Source organism: Drosophila grimshawi, unplaced genomic scaffold (assembly GCF_018153295.1).
Source record: "Drosophila grimshawi isolate 15287-2541.00 unplaced genomic scaffold, ASM1815329v1 contig_1369, whole genome shotgun sequence".
NCBI lineage: Eukaryota > Metazoa > Arthropoda > Insecta > Diptera > Drosophilidae > Drosophila > Drosophila grimshawi.
In genome coordinates this window covers 2943916-2965745 of record NW_025062891.1, presented here as the reverse complement: position 1 = coordinate 2965745, position 21830 = coordinate 2943916, and the positions used below count along the sequence as shown (strand labels likewise).

The following is a 21830-nucleotide window of genomic DNA, read 5'->3' as shown; positions in this document are numbered from 1 at the left end:
ATATTTTTTAATATACGTACGCATAAAAATCAAAGTAACCTTAATAAAAAAAACGAAATCTAACCAACGAATTGATATGTTACATTATTTAGTTGGATTTATGGGATAATTTATGTTTCTTTTAAAGACTGAGTTCGAATCATGAATAATAGATGCAAAGCAAAAACAACTTACTGCTTTTGGTATATATAGTAAAAGTTTTATTCTGGTATAGTAAAATGTATTTTGTTTTTTATAAGTTATACATTTGGTATTGTATATTAAAGTATGGTAGATAGATGAACATCCCTGCAGAATCTGATAGAATCTTAAAGCCTCATATTGGCACACAAGTTGTACCCGTCGAAGTTGGATCGGATTTCTAAATAGAGGTGTCATTTGGAATTATCAGTCAAAAAAGCTGCCTTTTATGATATTTTCGACTTAAAGATACATATATAGAATTTATATATTAATATCGGACTATCACTCAATGAGTATTCTGCAGGGATATGTTGTAGATTCGGCGTGCCGAAGATCAAAGTACATATTTTTCATTTTCATTTAATTATCATTTTAATCGAATAACAATTTGTATATCACAAAAGTAATATCTACATTTCACCTTGTAGGAATTGGTGTAGAATTTTTTTGTCTTTTTCATTTTTTTTTTGTAATTTGTTATTGAGAGATTTTTAATAAAATGATGAGGAAGACATACTAAAATCAACAAAATCTATGTACTCGTTGGAATACATAGAATATATTTTAAATGGAGCTAGGAGTAAGACTAAAGTACATATGTATTTCTATATTGACTGGACATGCTACATACACAATAATTGTGTGTCTATTATTCGAGATAATAATTAGGCTACTTTGAAGAAAGTAATGTTGTCATTTGTACATACACATAAGTAATTATTGCACGAAATTGAGAATCGCATTCGCAACTTTGTCTTTAAGGAGATTCGATAATAAATGGATGATGCGAATGCTGTTGCTCATGCTGTTGCTGTGGTTGGTTAACTCTTTCGCTCAGAATTCTTTAGCTCGGCCAAATACCAAGTGAATGTTGGGAAATCTTTGATGCTATAGATTTCATATTTAATCGAGTTGATGCCATCCATTTCAATTTTACCGATGCCGTTCTGCAGGTTCTCGTAGCTGCGAATTTAAAGAATCACGTTAATATTTGAAAGACGTAAATGAATTGATTGATTGGAATAATATGCACCGTTTTGGATTTGCCTTCTCTTTCTGATGCTTCAACATTTTATAGCGAGAGATATTTATCGGATAACGTGATATGAATAAGTTGGCATGCTTCAATCTGAAAGGTAAATAAACATATAGTTATTGATTACCCGGTAATCCGTGTTGTTTACCTGTTGGACATATCGTCGTCCTCGCCACCCCAGCCGAAGAATGAGTTTGAAAATCCATTCACAGCTTGAAATTGTTGTCGTGTCATGGCAGATACTCCGCCAAATATTGAGCGATAAGGCAACCTGAGCACAATCAAAGCAAAGCACAGTGAAATAAATTAAGGTCAATCGTAGGTCGAATCAACACTCACTTGAAGTTCAGCGTGTCAATTGCAACGGACATGTGCCGTGGTTGACGTGGACAGTTGTACAGATTGCGTTCGTCCAAGGGTAAAAGATCGACATCGTGGAATATAAAACAGTCCCACTGGTATAGCTTTAAGGCCTCCAAGTAACCAATATTCATCATGGCAGCCCGATTGAACGGCTTGCCATTGGTTTGCTCTATAATAAATATGCGATAGGCGATCCGCTGTTTCATTAGGAACGGATGGATGTTGCGCAGGAAAACCGAAAGATGGGCATAACGGTCGCGAAAGGGCACAACAATGGCAACATGATATTGAGCAATACAATCAATTGGCTGATAAGCGCCACCAGGACGCAACAGCGGTCCCAGCTCAGCCTCAATAACATCAAGAGATTCGAGCGTTGTGTTTGGCGTGATGGGTCCACCTATTCCAATATAATATTATAATATAAAATGACAGGTAATGTCAGTTCATTCATACCATCTCGGGGATCGGGATCAGTGCAGTTTTGTGTGATTTGTGTCACTTGTGGCGTTTGTGTGCCGTTTGCAAAATCTTGCGGGTGCGCGTGCAATAAGTCTTGTGGAATGGAAGTAAAGTTTGCAATCGCAATCACAGTCGAGGTTGAGTTTGAGTTCGAGTTGCGCCCAACAATGTGCAGCTCTCTCTCTCGTTCTTTCGATAGCGCCAATGGAGCTGCTGGCAATTTATGACCCCCAGCGGGGATATCGCTCCCAATGGCACTTCGGTCGCTGTCGTTTCTGTTGTGGATGTGTGCATATTTGTGCACTCGCCGTATGCTGCAGACACACATTTGTTCGATTAACGCCTTATGTGCTTTATTTCGGATTACACTTACCTCAGTTTGCTCAGCGAGCTGCTGCTGGATCCGTCTGAATCCGTCGTCCAGAGGAAGTTGAGCAGCAGCAGAAAACAAATTGTCCCGACCGCGAAGCGTATAAGATTCGCTTTTGTAAATATGGTCATGGTCCATGGATTGCATCGTACCTTATTTGAGCTGTTTGCTTATTACGATTTGTAATAGCATTCTAATGATTACTGCTGCATCGTTTTTCAACTTAAGATTACAAATATTGTTGTTCGATTTCACATCCGCAAATGCCTTGGAAAACAGCTGATTTGAGTGGCGACAAAACAACAGGGTGACTCGTGCTATCTGGCTCGATTTGGCGGCACATTTTGAAATTGAGAAGCAATCAGAAAATATTTTCGTTTCGTCTTTTGCTTTATTGACTAAATTTACATTATTATGATTATGATTATGAATAAATATTGTACTTGTTTGTTCATTCATTAATATGAATAATATGAAATAGAAGCACTGCGGAATTTGACTATTTTAGGCATTTTTTGTATTTATGTTTTTGTACGGCTACGAGGAATTATAAAAACAATTCTCAAACACACAACTGAAGATTTATACAAGATGCATTTTGCGTTCGTTCTATGCTGGCAGTCGCAATGGCTCTTTATCCTTTATATTGACAGTTTTTAATACATCATTGTGTGTATATTCTATGCGTAAAATCTTGTCGTCACCCAGACTCGGATCATAGAAACCAGGTAAATCGCTCTGCAAATAATTTAGTAATCAATTCTTACATAGTTTTATGGAAGATGTTAGTGTATTTTTTACCTTTGATGACTCGTACAGCTGCAACGTACTGTCCCTGACTAGACATTGAATGGGTATTGTGACATCGTGCGATGCTTCTGGCTTAAATTGCGTGCTGCCCTCATTTAGGCAACCATAGATTGCTCTCTTTACAACTAGACCCCGTCGATCCTGCTCCTCGTTCAGGATGCGGTTGTAGGTGTTCTGCATCAGGTGTATGGCTGCCATTGCCTCAAATTTCTTTGCCGTTAAGCGCTGCTCATTCTGACGCTTTGTCCGCTCAACTTCGATGCTCTTGCGATCCGCTTCCATGGGATCCATGATTGTCTTTTTCACAATATACCACGCAATTATCGGGGTCACTGAGGCGTAAAAAACAGCTGCAGGCACAATTTCATCGCTCAGATGTATGGGAAACACATACGACTGATTTGAACGGATTATTCTGCAAGCATTGAGTGCGATTCGTAAATTTAGAATACATTTGGGAACTGATTTTGAAACTCACTTTAATTTGAGTATGACTCCAGAAGGCACGCCAATGGATACGCTTGCGATTACCGAACTGTATTTAGAAACCTTCTTCTCCACTCCATATTCGCCCAAAAAGCCAAATGTGCCCACTCTGAAATCAAAGAAATTTCGCTGAATAAAAATTGCATATATAGAAATTATTATCTGCAATCCTACGACTATAATATTATTATCTTATCATCTAATCTGTTTATAAAATGATAATCTAATATTAGCCAAAAAATTTTGTTGTTTGATATAAATAAAATAATACAAATAATGTAGAAAGGAACTTTAAATGACTCCTCCAACAGATATGACTGCAATATGATATAGTGATCTGATTTGATCGTCAACACTTATAAAAAACAGTCTTACTTCGTCGCCAACTTCAACTTCAGTTCGTTCTCCATCATCTTTCGCGTGTAGGAGATGCCAAAGTAAATGTGAGGTGTTCCGATCACAAAGCTTGTGCTGATTGCATGCAGATCGTTGGAGTGATCGATTTGCGTAGACATGGATGACTGAGGACCGGCGTTCAGTGTTAAGCTGCCAACGGTGTGCTTGTCCAGCTGCACGGCTAGCGAGGAGAAGACCGCGGGTATTACACCGTTCTCCCGGAAATTCATGTTTGTGCCGCCGTTGAGTGTCAGCTTCGAAGTCAGCGTCCGTCCACCTGTTAAGTGGCAAGTGGATGAATTAATTTGGGAGGCGCCAAGCCAGTAAGCACTCAATGCTTACCCTTGAGACCCAAGAGGAAACCATTGCCGGCGCCGAGGCACACCTCCATCCAGCCCTTGTTAAGCAGGCGACGACCCGCAATCATAAATCCACCATTGCCTGTGCCATTGGACGAGTAGAGATTGCCGCTCATGATGATCATGTCCTTGCGCGTTATGGGTGCCTCAATCGACTGGGCAATGCTCATCGAACCGATCTCCACGCGCGGCATCTCCGAATCGTCGTACGGAGTAAATATTTCTGTTGCATTTACATTGATGGTGATATTGCCACGAGGATTAGTGCGCTGCTGCAAGCGTCGCTCGGCAGCCGCCTGTGCCAATCGATCGTACTCATCCCGGATCTCTGCCGGCGTTTTCGTTCGATGCACTATTTCCCAGCCCTCGGTTTTTAGACCCTTCTCGCCAATCGAATCGTAGATAGCACGCTGGTGCGGATCAGAGAGTACTTCGTAGGCCCGTTTCGTTCGATTGAACATCATCTCGGCCCGCTTCTTGCTATCCGGTTCCAAGTGTTTGTCCGGATGATAAATGCGGCTCTGATTTCGGTAGGCGGTGTTAATCTGTTCGCCGGTTGCCTGCAACAACAAAGGATTAACAGATGAACGAGTGACGTCATAACGTTGCACTCACATCTCGCGGCAAGTTGAGAAATGTGTAATAGTTCTCATCGAGTTCGGCGTCGGATTCGTTGTCCGATGCCATATCGCCGAGTTTCACAGTTCGACAAGCGACAGCTTATGCTCAGAGTGTCTAATGTGCCGGGTGTACGAAAGCAGCAGCAGCAGCTCCAGCATCGGTTGTGACGACCTTCTATGATTCAATTTTGATAAAAATTTTGAAATATATATATTTTTTTTGTACTGCTCTTTTTGTACTTTACGCAATAATAACAACACGTGTGATGAAACACGAAATATCATACACACAGGGTGCTTCGAGCGGACCTAGTTGAGAGGGCGAGCTTGTAACTTCATTTATCAAGCTAATCACAGCACAGCTGTTACAGTTTTTCAGTCCGTATTTTCAAAACACATCAGTCTAAATCAATTCTTCGAAGATTTGTACAAAATTTGGAAGAAATTACACATACACTTGCCACTTTGATAACGTTGGCAGCTCTGTGGGTCCGCGGTTCGCAATCAAATGCAACGCTGCGTGTTTCGTTTCAATCGATTTATTTCCATACGCTGCTGCTTGCTGCTCACATCTCCGCATTCCGTCTTTATCCAGCCCTCGTTGGGGAAACGTGCTCGTGGTTTCGCTCTGACGAAATTTTCGCCTTCAATAGCGGTGCACTTTATTTGATAATTAGTATCAGTGCCAGTGTAAAATTACAAAAAGAAAAACCAAGAATTAAATATGCTGCGCGTTCCCAAGTTTCTGCCACGCCTCGCACGCCAGGCCAGTCTAGCAACGCCAACGAATATGTCGGCTGCTTCTAGCATTTTCCGCGTAAGTACAAAATACGCTTTACATAATACGCTCGGTGCGGCATGTTCTCGCAATTAGCTCGTCGCCGTCATGTCATTTTCATGTTATTAAAGTTTTCTCATATATTTCTGAAAATAAACGCATACTTTCGATTATTTGCAGAATCTGCCTGGTGCCTGCAATGGTCTCTCAAATCAATTGCGCCACAAGTAAGTGAACTTTGACTTTTATTACAACTATTTGCTGCACATTGTGTTATTTTGCCGCCGCATCACAACTAGCGACTAGCTTAAGATCAAACCATTGTCAGCTACTTATGTAAGAAGCCATATTGTTGCTTCGATTTCATGCTCAACGCACAATATTGCAGCAGTTTTTGATAAAAAACATCAAACATCATTCGTTACTACACACATACATACAAACAAACATATATAGATATCGTTAGCATGCAGTTACAGTGCTGAGCATTCCTGTTCAATTGAACTTCTCTTTGATATGATTTATGTTGTACAATCAAAACAAAAAAAATTGTTGGGTGATTCGACATTGCTCTTATATAACTGCATTAGTTTAAAATTTAAAGTATTGTTAATTTTTTTATTTTTTTTTAATTAGATATAGTCAATATCCAATAAGAATAAGAATTCAACTTTTGATTAATTTTATTCAAAAGAATTTTCTCGAATTGCGAAGCAAAGTTGAGTCTGTTTTGGGCTTCTTAAATTCTTTTGAATGTATATGGGGAATGTATAGACTATATTAAATAATTAAAACAGTTCATAACCCAGGCTCTTATCGCTTGCCTCTCTCTGACTCTTTGTCTCTCTGTTGTTGTCACTGTAATCACTGTAATCTTATCAAAATTGCTTATATCTATTGCTAACATGTGCTTTTCCGTATTATTGTTATTATTGTGTTACCGCCACAGATCAGGTGAGGTTAAGGGCGCCGTTATCGGTATCGATTTGGGCACCACAAATTCCTGCCTGGCCGTGATGGAGGGCAAGCAGGCGAAGGTCATTGAGAATGCGGAGGGTGCAAGGACAACACCCTCCCATGTGGCATTCACCAAGGATGGCGAACGTTTGGTTGGCATGCCCGCCAAGCGTCAGGCTGTCACCAATTCGGCCAACACATTCTATGCCACAAAGCGTTTGATTGGCCGACGCTTCGATGATCCCGAGGTGAAGAAGGATATCACAAATCTGTCCTACAAAGTTGTGAAGGCATCGAATGGCGATGCCTGGGTCTCCTCCACAGATGGCAAAGTCTATTCACCCTCGCAAATTGGCGCCTTCATCCTCATCAAGATGAAGGAGACAGCCGAGGCATATCTGAATACGCCCGTCAAGAACGCCGTTGTCACTGTGCCCGCCTACTTTAATGACTCCCAGCGTCAGGCTACCAAGGATGCTGGTCAAATCTCTGGACTGAATGTGCTGCGTGTCATCAATGAGCCAACAGCTGCTGCTCTGGCCTACGGCATGGACAAAACCGAGGACAAAATGTGAGTAAACCAATCTCAATCGGCTTTCTTTTGGAACTTTAGCAATAATAATGCATTTTCATGTATTGTCTGATTTAGCATTGCTGTTTACGATTTGGGTGGCGGCACTTTTGATATTTCCATTTTGGAGATCCAAAAGGGCGTCTTTGAGGTAAAATCCACCAATGGCGACACTCTGCTGGGTGGCGAGGATTTCGACAATGCCATTGTTAACTTCTTGGTGGCAGAGTTCAAAAAGGACAGCGGTATTGATATTCGTAAGGATAATATTGCCATGCAGCGTCTCAAGGAGGCCGCTGAGAAGGCCAAATGCGAACTGTCCTCCTCGCAGCAGACCGACATTAATCTACCATATCTGACCATGGATGCCGCTGGACCGCAGCACATGAATCTGAAAATGACTCGCGCAAAGCTGGAGAGCCTGGTCGGGGATCTCATCAAGCGCACAATTCAGCCATGCCAGAAGGCATTGTCTGATGCTGAGGTATCCAAGTCGGAAATCGGTGAAGTTCTGCTCGTCGGCGGCATGACCCGTATGCCCAAGGTCCAGGCCACAGTCCAGGAGCTGTTTGGACGCCAGCCGTCGCGTTCCGTTAATCCCGATGAGGCTGTTGCCGTTGGCGCTGCTGTGCAGGGCGGTGTTCTCGCTGGTGATGTCACTGATGTGCTCCTGCTCGATGTGACGCCACTGTCGCTGGGCATTGAGACATTGGGTGGCGTTTTCACACGTTTGATTTCGCGCAACACGACCATTCCCACCAAGAAGTCGCAGGTCTTCTCGACGGCCAGCGATGGCCAGACTCAGGTGGAGATCAAGGTGCATCAGGGTGAGCGTGAAATGGCCAATGACAACAAAATGCTTGGCTCCTTCACTCTGGTTGGCATTCCGCCAGCACCACGCGGTGTACCACAAATTGAGGTGATCTTCGACATTGATGCCAACGGTATTGTCCACGTCTCGGCCAAGGACAAGGGCACCGGCAAGGAGCAACAGATTGTCATTCAGTCGAGCGGTGGCCTCAGCAAGGATGAGATCGAGAACATGATCAAGAAGGCCGAGGAATACGCCAGTGCCGACAAGCTCAAGCGCGAACTGATTGAAATTGTTAACCAAGGCGAGAGCATCGTGCACGACACAGAGACCAAAATGGAGGAGTTCAAGAGCCAACTGCCCGCTGAAGAGGTGAGTGAAATAATATAACCAAAATAAAGATGTGTGTTTTATCTGAATATTGTATTTGTAGTGCGAGAAGCTGAAAACAGAAATTGCCGATCTGCGCACCCTGCTAGCCAACAAAGAGACGGCCGATCCAGAGGAGGTGAGGAAAGCCACCACACAGCTGCAGCAGTCCTCCCTGAAGCTCTTCGAGATGGCATACAAGAAGGTAAATACTTGACTTAAGCAAACCTGTATATTTATATAAAATATATTATGTTTCGTAGATGTCCGCTGAACGCGAGAGTAACGCAGCCGGTGGCAACAGCAGCAGCAGCAGCAGTTCAGGTGAAACTTCTGGCGATGCCAAGAAGGAGGAGAAGAACTAAATTAGACAACCGTAGACGTAAAATGTTGTTCCCCACTTATTTCATAATAATCACATTTGGATTTCGATTAAGTTCTATGTTAACTTCATATTCCTGATTCTTCAAAATCATCTTTAATGCCTCACGACCCCCAAAACTCATGAGCACAAAAAACACAACAAAAAACAAAAAAAAAAAAGAAGCATTTACCCAAATTGTATAGTAATATGCGATGACGATAACGACACTTTCGACCCTGAACGATATGCGATCAGTAATTCTCAGTCACGACAGTTGCATTAAGTTTTTATTGTTTATAATGCACTCGAACGTCTGGATCGAAATCATATGTGAATATCTGTGGTGGAGTTGTGTGCTGTGCCTACTGTAAGATTTTCCTTATATTTACTTTACGTTGATTTTAAACTAGTTGTAGTTGTACAATAAAACGAGCACAGCAGCCCAAGCCGCAAAAATAATATGAAAAACATGAAAAGTGTGTTTGGCAGATGATCGAAAGTCATAATTTAAGCAGAATTATACTTTTCCAGTTTCCAGTGGATAACCAGAAATTTGACTGGGTAACATGCAATTGCATAGTCGTTATAAATATGTAAACTTAAATTATACGTGAACAAAAGAAAATATTATTTACAAACTGAAACAAAAAAATCACACAAATGTTTTACTTGTCTGTGCAGCAATTTACTTGTTTATTTATGTAAATAACAAATGAACAGAACAACTAAGAAAATAGCATCGAAAACAATAATCTGATGGTTTGGGTTTGGTATGACGAATGTATTGGGCTATATATACGTATTTACATATATAGAAATATATGTATGTATACACATTCATAAATATTTTCCTTATCATGAATCGTTTTATCAAAGTATATCAATTTAATGTGAGCTTTTCAAATTTAAGAAGCGACCTGGCAACTTTCCCTTGTTTGAAATTTCGGATTTTCCTATATCATTTATACCTTTTCCAATAAATAACACTTTTTTTTTAAAGTTTCGTTTGATTCTATGCTCAACATTTATTATTATTAAGAGTTCTTAAGTATTAAATATGTACATATTTGTTTGGATGATGAATGAAACTAATTATTTACAGTGTAATACTAAAATCGCATTTAAAATTCTAAATTGTCATTGATCGAAATTCATTAGCCTATATAATGTTGGACATCTGCTACATGGCTCCCGTTTGCAGTTTGTACAAAGTGTAGTAGAGTCCACGATTCTCGAGTAGCTCGTGGTGTGAGCCACTCTCGCAGACGACTCCGTTCTCAAATACATAAATGATGTCCGAGTCCACAATGGTGGACAATCTGTGGGCAATGGTAATTGTGGTGCGCCCCTCAGCAGCTGCATCCAAAGCATCTTGCACGACCTGGGAAATGAGAGGTGGAATACAAATTGTAGTTTGCATAGGATAAGATTTTATATTTAATATTAATATTTATTCATTTTGAATCTTAATTTGATTAACTTTTAATTGAATATTTATGGTCTCTTTTTAGTCCACATTAAACACAATTAAACAAAAAGCTTATTTTTTCAAACGGAATGACTATTTTACATTTATTTTTAGATTTATTAAATGCTTATTTTTCTGTCGTTTTTCATTTAAAATTGTATGTTAATTATCCACTTTTAATTGTATCAAATTGATGTGAGTATATATAAATATATATTTTAATTGTGGACTGTTTTTAGTTATTATTTATATTTTCATTTTGTGTTTTGTTGTTTATTATTTAATTTGTGATTTAAATTTTCATTTTATGATTTATTTTAAATATTTATTTTTCAAACCCATTTGTGAGCTGCTTTTAGTTCACATTAAATAATTAAATAAATCAAAATTTGTTGTCTCAAACATACCTTTTCACTTTCCGCATCCAATGCGGATGTGGCTTCGTCCAGCAAAAGGATCTTGGGATTACGAATCAGAGCTCGTGCAATGGCAATTCTCTGTTTCTGACCACCGGATAACTGTGCGCCCTTCTCACCCATACGTGTCTCATAGCCCTGTGGGGATAATAATAATAATAATAATATCGAAATTGTTAGTTGGCCAATATTAGAAAGGCTTCAAAAAAAAGAAATATGCTCACCAATGGCAAATTGGCAATAAACTGATGTATATTTGATTTCATGGCCGACGCAATGATCTCCTGATCCGTAACGATTCTCGAATTGTCACCATATGCGATATTCTCACGGATGCTGCGATCAAATAGAATCGGCTCCTGCGAGACAATGCCCAGCTGCATGCGCAGATTCGAAATGGCCAAATTGCGAATATCGTGATCATCAATCTGAACGGCGCCGCGATCGACATCGTAGAAGCGCTGCAGTAACTGAATGCAAGTGGACTTGCCGCAGCCCGATGGACCCACCAATGCCACTTTCTGGCCCGTTTGCACACCCAGGACGAGCTGACACAGCACCTGAACCTCGATACGTGTCGGGTAACTGAATTCCACTTTTTCAAAGCGAACATTGCCATTCGAGTGCCAGGGACTGTAGTCGACGCCAGGACTGTCGGCAATCAGGGGCTTCCTCTCCAGGAATTTCAATATGGTTTCAGCAGCACTTATACCCTTTTGCATATTGGGAGCAAAGGCCAAAGCACTGGCAATCGATGCAGTGCCCATAATCAGTGCCTGCGATACTCTATAATTGAATATAAAATATAATACACTAAGTTTATATACAAGTTCAATTTAAAGTGCAACTCACTTGAAGACATCTCCAAATGGAAGACCTCGATGGACGACGCAATAGCCTCCATAGGACATGCAAGCCGCATAGGCAAAGAACATAATTGATCTGGCCAGACCATAAAGCATGCCTCGATAATGCGTATTCTTCTTCGATTTCTATATGCATAGAGTGTATATACATATATATTATTTTCAAATTTGTTGCTATAAATAATGTCAAGTTGTGCTTACCTCGACAGCTGGTTCCAGCATTGTAATATAGGTGCGATGGAACATATCCTCTCTGCCCAAAGAAACAACGGTGCGAATATTTGAGACAACCTCAACGGCCAGTTTAGTTGTACTCTCCATGATTTTCGAATTACCCATGTTCTCCTGGGCCATCACAATGCGTTGCATGTAGAATGATATCAAAATGATGGGCATAAATGCCATTGCCACCAACCCCAAACTCCATTCGTAAAACATCGCCAATCCAATGCCCAATATCAGAGTAGCAATCGATTGGATAATGCTGCCAATGCGCTGCCCAGTTGCCTGCATAATAAAAAGTTTGAATGAGTAAGCTCAACTACGATATACCCTGCAGCCAGTTGTTAAATACACACATATATTATCTTGGGCTTAGCGATAAATGTTCCATCAATTTTTAAATTTAATTTTTTTTTTAATTAAATTAAATTTACTTATAAACTATTTGCACACTCAACTTTTAGTCGATGTGAATATGATCGCATTTCTAATCAGTCAGTTGTAAGTTGTAAAGAATGGCGCTAAGTTTTATTTATGTGTGTGCATTCAGCTACGAACCCAATATCTACAACGATAAGTCATATCAGTCGTATTTATTTGTTTATTATTTTTGCAAACTAAAAATGGCGCTAGGTTGCGGACTGGGATGTATAACTGGGATCCAAATGAATTTCTTACTGCTGATCAATATCGATACTTGCGGATTTGTATCGATATCCGAGAAATGGAAGCAGTTATCGATTTTATGAAATAAAGTTGTCCTGCGCAAAAAATGAAAATCTGTAGCGCTTATAGATACAGACAGATCTTGGAATGGAAGGGCTAGAATGGAATGGATCTTGGAATGGCTAGATCAATTTGGGTGGTTGAACCTGGTGAAGAATATAGTCGGGCTTATACATTTGCACAACTTCACTGGATCCTTTGTAGCAATTTGTGATAAATTCAGGAAATACAAGGATATAACTATTATAATTCATTCAAAAATTCGTATTCAGGCCAGGTAAACGATTTAAACTAAATGATTTAAACATAACTTTAAGCTTGTTTAAATGTTACACAAATATTGAGTCAAATGTAATAGTTAATCTTGAATAAAAGCCTAAAATTGAATAAAGCTTGAATATAATTCAATTAGCGAATTGAAACCAGGAAATTTGATGACAAATCAAGGCAAAATTTCTTTTGTTACGAATTTAAATTAAAACCCTATTTGAATACTAAGCCAAAGGATTGGTAAGCTGGTTCATAAAAGTAAAAAGCCACTTTGAATCACATCTTTTTAACTGGGATGACAAAAGGATATATTTTTTTAAAATTTAAATTATAAAATATTTTGTATACTTACACCCTGAACGGCAGCAGCATCTCCAGAGAGGCGGGCGCAGAGGTTTCCAGTGCCATTGGCAGATTCATCGAACCAGGCCACTTCCTGCTTGAGCATTCCACTGAATAGGAGCCCACGCAGTCGCTCCGTGAGGCGTTCGCCGGCAATGCCAAAGCAATAGATTTGCATAAACGTGGCGATGCCAACAATAATGCCCGATATCAAAAAGTATAAGCTGTATTGATTGGTATTCTCGCGCACATAGTCATCATTCGTGGAACTCATCACCTCCAGAATGCTGCCAAAGAGTACAGCGAATATGGGCATGGCACATCCCATGATAATTGAGCAAATGCATCCAACTAGGAGTTGCACCCACTCGGGCTTATTCAATTTAATTATACCAATCATTGCGGACGTCTCGTTCATGTCCTTCTTCTTCTTCTTCTTCTTTTTATTCGTGTTTTTATCATCATCTAGATCCTCATCGAGATCGTCCTCCAATACTTTGATCTCTTCCTCATCCTCATCCTTGATATCGAAGTTCTTGTAGATATTCGTCGGACTGAGCACACTGCCATCATCATTGCCCATCTGTGTGGTCACCAAATTATAGTAGTGACTCTTGATAGCCATCAGCTCCTGATGGTTGCCACTCTCCACCACCTGACCAGCGTTTATTACCACAATGCGATCGGCACGACGCACCGTCGACAATCGATGTGCCACAATTATGGTGGTGCGTCCCTGGCTGACCTTCTCCAGGGCAGCCTGCACTTTGGCTTCACTGGCCGTATCGAGCGCTGACGTTGCTTCGTCCAGCAACAGGATCTCCGGATCACGGATCAATGCCCGAGCAATGGCAATGCGTTGCTTCTGTCCGCCAGACAATTGTGCACCACGTTCACCCACCAGCGTGTCGTAGCCCTTGGGCAGTTTCTTGATGAAGATGGCTGCATTGGCAGCAGCAGCTGCCGCTTCAATGTCCTCTCTGGTGGCATCCTCACGGCCATAACGGATATTCTCATAGATGGATTGACCAAATAGCACGGGCTCCTGGCCAACCACACCGATCCGCTCACGCAACCAGTTAATGTTGATATCCTTGATGTTGGTGCCATTGAAGTAGAGATCACCATCCTGCGGATCGTAGAAGCGCTGAAGCAACTGGATGCAGGTGGACTTGCCACATCCCGACGGACCCACCAGTGCCACCGTCTGGCCACGTTGAATCTTCAGGTTGAGCTTCTGCAGAATGGGTATCTCCTTGCGTGTGGGATACTGAAAGTCGACATCTCGGAACTCAATGGTCGTCAGCGGCTCGTTGAGATTCTTGCCCCTGGGCTCAAGGGGATTTATGATGGGGATCTGCTCAATGATTTGGAATACCTTGGCGCACGCACCCTTGGCAATGCCAAATGCCTCAATATACGGGGATGCCATACCAATGTTCATCGAACCCATCATTATCGAAAAGAACACTGTGATCATGGTGCCCGGCGTGTAGTTTTCATAATATTCCTCGTGGCGCCCCTTGATGACCAATCCAACTCCATACCAGAAAGCCAGCGCATACGAAGCATAGATGAAGAACCAGAGCAGTCCAAAGCCAATGCCAGAGAACATGTTACGCTTAATGTTCAGCTCCTTGGCGGCAACCACTTTCTGCTTATATGCAGCAATCTCTTTGTATTCACCCTCAAATGCCTTCACAGTTCGGATACCGGATAATGCCTCCTCGGCAACGACGGCAGCTCCGGCATACATGTTCACCTCCTGTTTGGCCAACCTGGATGTGGCGACAGCAACAAAACCCATGGCTATAAAAGTCACAGGTAAACTGGTCAAACAAACCAACGATAGCTGCCAGCCCTTGACAAAGGCGAGCACAATGGATCCAATGAAGGCAACAATAAAATTGGTAAAAATCACAACTTTTTCACCCAAGCCATCCTCCATCTTGGACAGGTCTCTGTTTTGGTATACACAATTAGACTCTTAGTAAAAACACTGTAGAGGAACTTTGTCATACTCACTCATTCATGCGACTGGCGACTTCACCGCTCTGATTGATATCATACCAGCTCATATCCTGATGCAGCACAGATTTGAAAAACTTCGAGCGAATTGTCTTTATCTGGGATTGGGCAGCATAATTGAAGCATGTGATCGAAATGTAACTGCAGAACAGCATCACAATGCCGATATAAGTATTTTTAAGTGCAAAATCTTGCACAGCTGCCAGAAATGGATCAATCCAATCCGCGGAGTTGGAGCCGGTGGTCTCAATCATTTCCTGAAACATTGCAAAAATGTACAAGTTATATCTTCATATCAGCAATAATTTTGAAGAATGATTTTACTATAAATGCTGTACAGCATAAAACAGACAATTTGAATTTATGCTGTCCTCTCTACTAATTATTACGAGTTGTATACTGTTAAAAGAAATCTCACTAAAAGAAACTTTGTTTTGTTTTTGTTTTTATTTTTTTCTACACGTACATTTTTGTATGAATAGTAAAATCACTGATATTGGACTGAGTCAGGTAGTACTTATAGCATATTAAATTCGGCATGCCAACTCTTATCTATCATCGAGCTTATCAGTCGTTTACTACGCACAGACTTCAGCATATACAATTTAGTATTTGTTATCACTAACAATGTCAAAGATATAAGGCTCTATTAGTAATAAGGGTTGATCACTTAGTTCCCAATTAACTCTTTTTCCAGACAGATCTGTCCTTTCTAAAACTGCCTTGGCAGGAAACAAATACCAAGTATCTAAATAATTGAAATAATTTTTTTTATTATTACGAACTACCGCGAAAATAAATGAAAGCTATTGTTATTAAATAACCAACTAAGTTTTTCTAAATATATTATGACAAATGCATTGATTTGAAAATCCCTTTACCCAAGCTTGCATTATTTAAACACCTAACTGATATAATTTTGGTTAAGTTTGGTTAAAATGGTTGGGAATTGCTTCCCAGGATTGCCAATCGCTTCCTGGCAAGTGCTGGGCAGAAGCAGTAGAAGTGTTTCGAAGAGTTTACTTCTTCCTCTTCTTTACAGCTTCTGCAGAAGTCATCATACGGCACCTGGAGTCTATTGGCATGAATGCCAACTAACAAGTGTTCCGATATACTTACATTAGCGAGATCGCCAAAGATCAAACTGTTTGCTGGCGTTGTCAGACCCGTAGCCACGGCACCGAGTAACCCAATGATGTATAACACACGATCCTTTGTGGATGCATAGCGGAACATTTTGAAAAAGGCCACTGGTTTAACGTCGTCTTGCGGTTTGTCATCCTTATCGCCGTCAGTCGATTCGTCGGCTTTGTCATTCTTTTTCGTCTTATTTGGTTGGCTGTTGAAGGGAACAAAGCACAAATCAGACTATTGGTAAGGACACATCACATGCAATAAATTTGATAAATTGGCATGGAAAACCCTCAACGCAGACTATTGGTTACTGTCACTGTTAGTTCTTATCGCAGACCGCAGTGCCAGTCAAGGCTGTCCAATTCACCACTCGTGTAATCTATAAAACCACGTTATGCATTCTATCTTCCGACGATTAGACGCTATTGTCGAATATTTAAACTATTAATCGATTTCGTCATTAATTTGTTATTTTTATTAGACACGTCCGAATCACAAGTTGTCGAAAAACCAGTACATATTTAAAGAAGTACAGGACAAAATGGTCACATGTATCTTTATCTGCTCTTTGTTGTTTTAATATCAATCGGTGCAATATAATTTATGACACTCGACGAGCCGATAGAATTATGCGAATCGCGTGTCCAAAAGGTGCACGATCATGGTTACTGGATTTTTTCTTCAATACGATACAATTTTTCAGATGAATAATATTCAATTATTAGGATATATATATATATATATATATATATATATATATTTATATATATTTTAATATATATCTATTACATATACGAGTATTTTATATTAAATTATTTTTATTGTTTGTTCCTTGATTTATTATCAAATATATATTTATTTTTTTTATATTTATATTTATATTATATATATAAATATATTATATATTAAATTTAATTATTTTTAATGTTTTATTCTTTGTTTTATTATCGACCTATGTAAATTGTCAAACACAATTAAGTAAAGCATACATCTGGATTAAAAAAAAAATTAATTTCTTACGACATTTTTTTTTTATTTCTATATTGAATAATATTATTTTGTTTTTTATTTTATTTAGTTTTCTTGAATTGTAAATTATATATATATATATATATATATAAAATATAGGCATTCATTAATAAAATAAACTTTTCACATACTTTCTACGTGCTTCTTAAATATATTTTAATTGATGAATATGTTTGAATTTTTTACGTAAGCACTTCTTAAAATCATAATTCAATACATAATAACACGCACTTTCCGAATGCATTGTTTCGTTGATCGATTCGACTTAATTTATGATATATCCTTATTATATTTGCACAAACACCACATTTACATTATTTTACTCACAAGCTGTGGCGATCTTTGTCTTTGCCAGCGAATGAATCGCCCAAAACAATATTCGATTTATATTGGGATAACTTGGGATATAAGCCGGGATTGTCGTCGTCCTTGACAACATTTCCGTTTGACGCGGGCATTATTTTAAATGTTGTGCACTTATTTTTCGGCCTGGCGTTTGAATGAACCCGAACTGAATATCACGACAGTATGAAAGAGACTTATGAAATTAGTAAAAACATATGCGCTTATATTTGAACGGCTAGGTATCAAATAATATTCATTGATATCGGATTTTGCTGATAGTGTTTATCAGTTTATTGTGCTATTAATAAGGTAAGAGTAGGCTGAAAGAGCGAGACCAAACTTGAAATCAATGAAGAGCGCCAAATACGCACACTCGAAATGGGAAAGTGCTTTAATTCTATTCTGTAGTGTTCTATGGGAATGTTATATTTGTTGTTAATAGTGTATTAATGACCATCTATAAAACGTCACATGTCTTTTGGTTCAATTGATTGACTGGGGAAGCAATTAAAGCTTTTGCCAGTTTGCTAATTTAATTATAGATGTCATCATTAGTTTTTAAATACCGAAAAGCTTTTCGATTTCTCTCTCTCTCTCTCCCTGTGCCGGTATCCTAATCAATCACAAATTATAATTTGTTATCAAGCCAAAAAGCTGAAGTTTCCCATCATAACGCAATAGATAGTGTTATTTCAGTAATTCAAGAAATAACACTGGTAATGACAATAGCAACAAGAATAATTTGTATAATTGATACACGTACTTAAACACAATATGAGTACCGCTTTTTGATAGTCCTTATGTAAAACTACGTATGCATACGGGCAAATACATTCATAATTCTTTAAGTACGTTTACCTTTTATTCTGCTTAGTAATGTAACCCAGACAGTTTTTATTTTATTTATTTATTGTCGCAGCGTAGTGCAAGCGTATCAAAGTTTGTAGGGGTAATTAAATTAACCATGCGCATTCCTGCTGTCAGCATTTGAAGGCTATTGTCTGGTAACGATAAGTTGCGATCGGTACATTTCAACCCACCTCAATACTTTTTTTTATTATCATTATAAGACTTTATATTTATTATTAATGTTAGTTTGTGAAAAAATGTAAATTGATAAATTTGATAACAATTTCAATTAAATTAGATTTCATTCTTGTGTTAAAACTTAGTGGCTTTCGGACTATTAATTGTTATATTTAATTTGAACTACGACGAATTTAAAAGCCCGCACTGTATTGATTGTTGTATACAGAAGCTCTTTATTTTAATCGATATCTTAGACTATCGATATATTATAATATAAATCGAACTGCTTGGGTTAATATTCAAGTTTGTTTTGCACATATTTATAACGCCGGCATTCTAGCTTGTCAAACAAAACAAAAACCATATTTCTCTAAACACGCCCTAATGCTGAATTTGATTACAAATTCCTAATGTTTGTAATAATAATAATAATGTTTTTGATTTGTGCAACACTGAAAAGCAGTTCGCTACGTTAACAACAGCTCCACAACCGTTCTGATTACAGACGATACACTAACATAACAGAGAGTTGTGAGTAACGAACCAGATGAACCACCGTCCGGAATTCGGTTCATTCATTCAGTTTTAGCGAGTCGTTCGATCGAACCAATTCACAACTCTATTATTAATAGAAACGCAATTCAACAAGTCATCAATATGTCTGGCGAGGGTGAAAAAACTTTTACGCGTGCCGATGTGGCCAAGCACAACACCAACAAGGACACATGGCTGCTCATCCACAACAGTATCTACGATGTCACATCATTCCTCAACGAGGTGAGCCCCAATCTAATGTCCGCAAACCAGCCACAACATCACTAAATCAGTGTTGGGTACACGTTGAAATCTGGGCGGGGGCGCGCGCGCTGACATTATTTGCGTTGCCCCTTCCCCCTTGTCCTATTCTGCCTTTGCTGGGTGAAACTTACCTTTAATAGTTCGTCTTAACATGACTATTAATTTTGTTAACCAACACAGCATGATCAAAGTACACCCTGTACTTTGACCTCTGACCAGTGAGGTGACCTACTGTTTTATTTTTTGTTACCAGTGGATCGGTTTCCATACAAAAGTTATGCATGTCTCTTTCGAAATGTGAATATTTCAAGTCGATTCATATATTATATTCAGTTTCACACTGCCCGCGCAAATTAACAAGCGCTCGTATTTTGTTATATTTTGCATTTGTTCGCATTATCAGCGCTAACATAAATGGGGCAAAAGTTAAACAAAATTAACATGCCATTTGTCCACTTCAAACGCAGCTTGCTATTCTTATGTAAAAGTAGAGGCGTCACACTGAAAATCGAAATTCAATCAAATGTCGAAACCTATTTAAATATTACACATACATATGTATGTAAATAGTTCAGAACAGTTTGGAAAACGGATTCGCATATTTGTTATTTGCAAAGCGCTAGCGAAAAAAAAAATTGCTAAAACCGAAATGAGACTTTTTCCGAAATAGAAACGTGTTTTATTTTTAAATCATTGAATTGCAAATTTTGTCTATTTGGAAATTGGAATCCGACGTAATTTACTATGAATAAAATGTTGCATAAAAATGATTAATTTATGGTAAATAAATTTGTTAATCGGCTTGAATTTGATATATTCGTTTGTTTCGCTTGTTTCTTGTTTATATGAATTAAAATGCGTTAAAATTCGTCAAAATACGTAAATAGAAAATTGGAAACATTCACACTTTATGCGAGACAAGCATTATTGTTAATATTATTATCTAGTATACTCATAAACGAAATAGCGTTGTCATATTATAGTTTTAATTGTTGTTTTTATGATAAGACTGCTGATCGCCGCTAAAGTTGTATTCTAATGATTACAATGCATCTTTTGAACTACAACGATTTCAAAGTCAGTATGACGAAACTGGCACGTTCACCTTGCAATCCAAAGTTTGGGCGTTTATCAACACTGTGTACGGATAGGAATCTCTTATCAAGTCAGTCGCTTACGGGAGGTGGGAAAGGGGAGGGCTTCTAAAAAAAAATATACTATGTTTAAAACATTAGATTGTGCGCTGTTCCTGCTTGTTTTTCGTGATTATTTCACGGCCAACAGACAATCTATTAGCATAATCTACATATCCAACATATAGCATTAATATATTCGTATTTTCTTCTCTTTTTGTTGTTGTTCTTCTCAGCACCCTGGTGGCGAAGAGGTGCTGATCGAACAGGCCGGCAAAGATGCCACCGAGAATTTTGAGGATGTGGGCCACAGCAACGATGCCCGCGAAATGATGAAAAAATTCAAAATCGGTGAACTGGTCGAAAGCGAGCGCACAAAAGTGGCCCAGAAATCGGAGCCCACCTGGACCACAGACAATCAGAGCGAGCAGAATTCGATGAAATCGATGCTGTTGCCATTGATTCTCTGCGTAGTTGCAACGCTATTCTACAAGTTATTCTTCGGCGGCGCCAAACAGTAGTCAAAGCACAGCCAAAGATGTTTCCAATCACGCTTGCTGCTGTTGCCCCTCAACTGCAACTTGCAGCAGATTCGTGGATGCGGCAACTATTCTGACACACACACACACAACCACATCTACTCACCCACACACACAAATACATCATATTCATTTACATATACAATCGCATTCCCATGTGCTGCATGCCTTTGTGTGTGTGTGTGTGTTTGTGTGTGTGTGCCATACGCTTGCGGGTATTGCATGTGGCGGTTGCAAGTTGCTGTTCTCGTTGTTGCAGCTCGAGCGCGATTTTGTTGAGGAGAATTTGTGCTATGTTTTCTTTTAAAGCTAAATGATAATTGAGAAATGTGAAATGTGTTTTGGCATCTTGTTTTTTGTACTAATTGCTATAGTAAGTGGGCTGGAGTTTTCTTATACGTCATAGATAATTGTTTAACTTTCCAACATTCAAACCAAACTGCATATATTTAAATAAATAAATAAATATATATATATATATATACATATGTATATACTAAAATATTATATATACAAATCCACTTTTCATTGGATTTTCGATTATTATTTT

General features: G+C 39.0%; 5 protein-coding genes across 6 annotated transcripts; 2 read left to right on the top strand and 3 right to left on the bottom strand.

Annotated features, from left to right (window-relative positions):
- Nucleotides 1–187: 187 nt before the first annotated feature.
- On the bottom strand, nucleotides 188–2673 carry LOC6560024 (beta-1,4-N-acetylgalactosaminyltransferase bre-4). Its single transcript, XM_001987170.3, has 6 exons — nucleotides 2418–2673; nucleotides 2039–2358; nucleotides 1559–1982; nucleotides 1368–1490; nucleotides 1217–1312; nucleotides 188–1146 (listed from the first exon to the last, which is right to left on the bottom strand). Exons 1-6 carry the CDS (start codon nucleotides 2543–2545, stop codon nucleotides 1005–1007), a joined length of 1233 nt encoding a protein of 410 aa, XP_001987206.1. The 5' UTR covers nucleotides 2546–2673; the 3' UTR covers nucleotides 188–1004.
- A 117-nt stretch (nucleotides 2674–2790) lies between these two features.
- Nucleotides 2791–5392, bottom strand: LOC6560023 (dnaJ homolog subfamily C member 11). 2 transcript variants are annotated; one of them, XM_032733949.2, is made up of 7 exons: nucleotides 5326–5392; nucleotides 5081–5260; nucleotides 4449–5025; nucleotides 4086–4383; nucleotides 3703–3819; nucleotides 3216–3639; nucleotides 2791–3152 (listed from the first exon to the last, which is right to left on the bottom strand). In XM_032733949.2, exons 2-7 carry the CDS (start codon nucleotides 5150–5152, stop codon nucleotides 3024–3026), a joined length of 1617 nt encoding a protein of 538 aa, XP_032589840.1. In that variant the 5' UTR covers nucleotides 5153–5260; nucleotides 5326–5392; the 3' UTR covers nucleotides 2791–3023. The 2 variants fall into 2 exon arrangements, with proteins under 2 accessions (XP_032589840.1, XP_001987205.1); XM_001987169.2 differs by having other exon boundaries at nucleotides 5081–5371.
- A 404-nt stretch (nucleotides 5393–5796) lies between these two features.
- On the top strand, nucleotides 5797–9396 carry LOC6560003 (heat shock 70 kDa protein cognate 5). Its single transcript, XM_001987168.3, has 6 exons — nucleotides 5797–5902; nucleotides 6044–6090; nucleotides 6813–7391; nucleotides 7470–8574; nucleotides 8636–8776; nucleotides 8835–9396. The coding sequence occupies exons 1-6, from the start codon at nucleotides 5810–5812 to the stop codon at nucleotides 8934–8936; spliced, it is 2067 nt and encodes a 688-aa protein (XP_001987204.1). The 5' UTR covers nucleotides 5797–5809; the 3' UTR covers nucleotides 8937–9396.
- Nucleotides 9397–9956: 560 nt separating this feature from the next.
- On the bottom strand, nucleotides 9957–17977 carry LOC6560002 (ATP-dependent translocase ABCB1). The gene is made up of 9 exons (XM_001987167.3): nucleotides 17764–17977; nucleotides 16393–16612; nucleotides 15271–15530; nucleotides 13256–15206; nucleotides 11887–12192; nucleotides 11672–11811; nucleotides 11044–11605; nucleotides 10811–10957; nucleotides 9957–10316 (listed from the first exon to the last, which is right to left on the bottom strand). The coding sequence occupies exons 1-9, from the start codon at nucleotides 17892–17894 to the stop codon at nucleotides 10116–10118; spliced, it is 3918 nt and encodes a 1305-aa protein (XP_001987203.1). The 5' UTR covers nucleotides 17895–17977; the 3' UTR covers nucleotides 9957–10115.
- A 1376-nt stretch (nucleotides 17978–19353) lies between these two features.
- On the top strand, nucleotides 19354–21760 carry LOC6560001 (cytochrome b5). Its single transcript, XM_001987166.3, has 2 exons — nucleotides 19354–19587; nucleotides 20978–21760. The coding sequence occupies exons 1-2, from the start codon at nucleotides 19468–19470 to the stop codon at nucleotides 21260–21262; spliced, it is 405 nt and encodes a 134-aa protein (XP_001987202.1). The 5' UTR covers nucleotides 19354–19467; the 3' UTR covers nucleotides 21263–21760.
- Nucleotides 21761–21830: the final 70 nt, after the last annotated feature.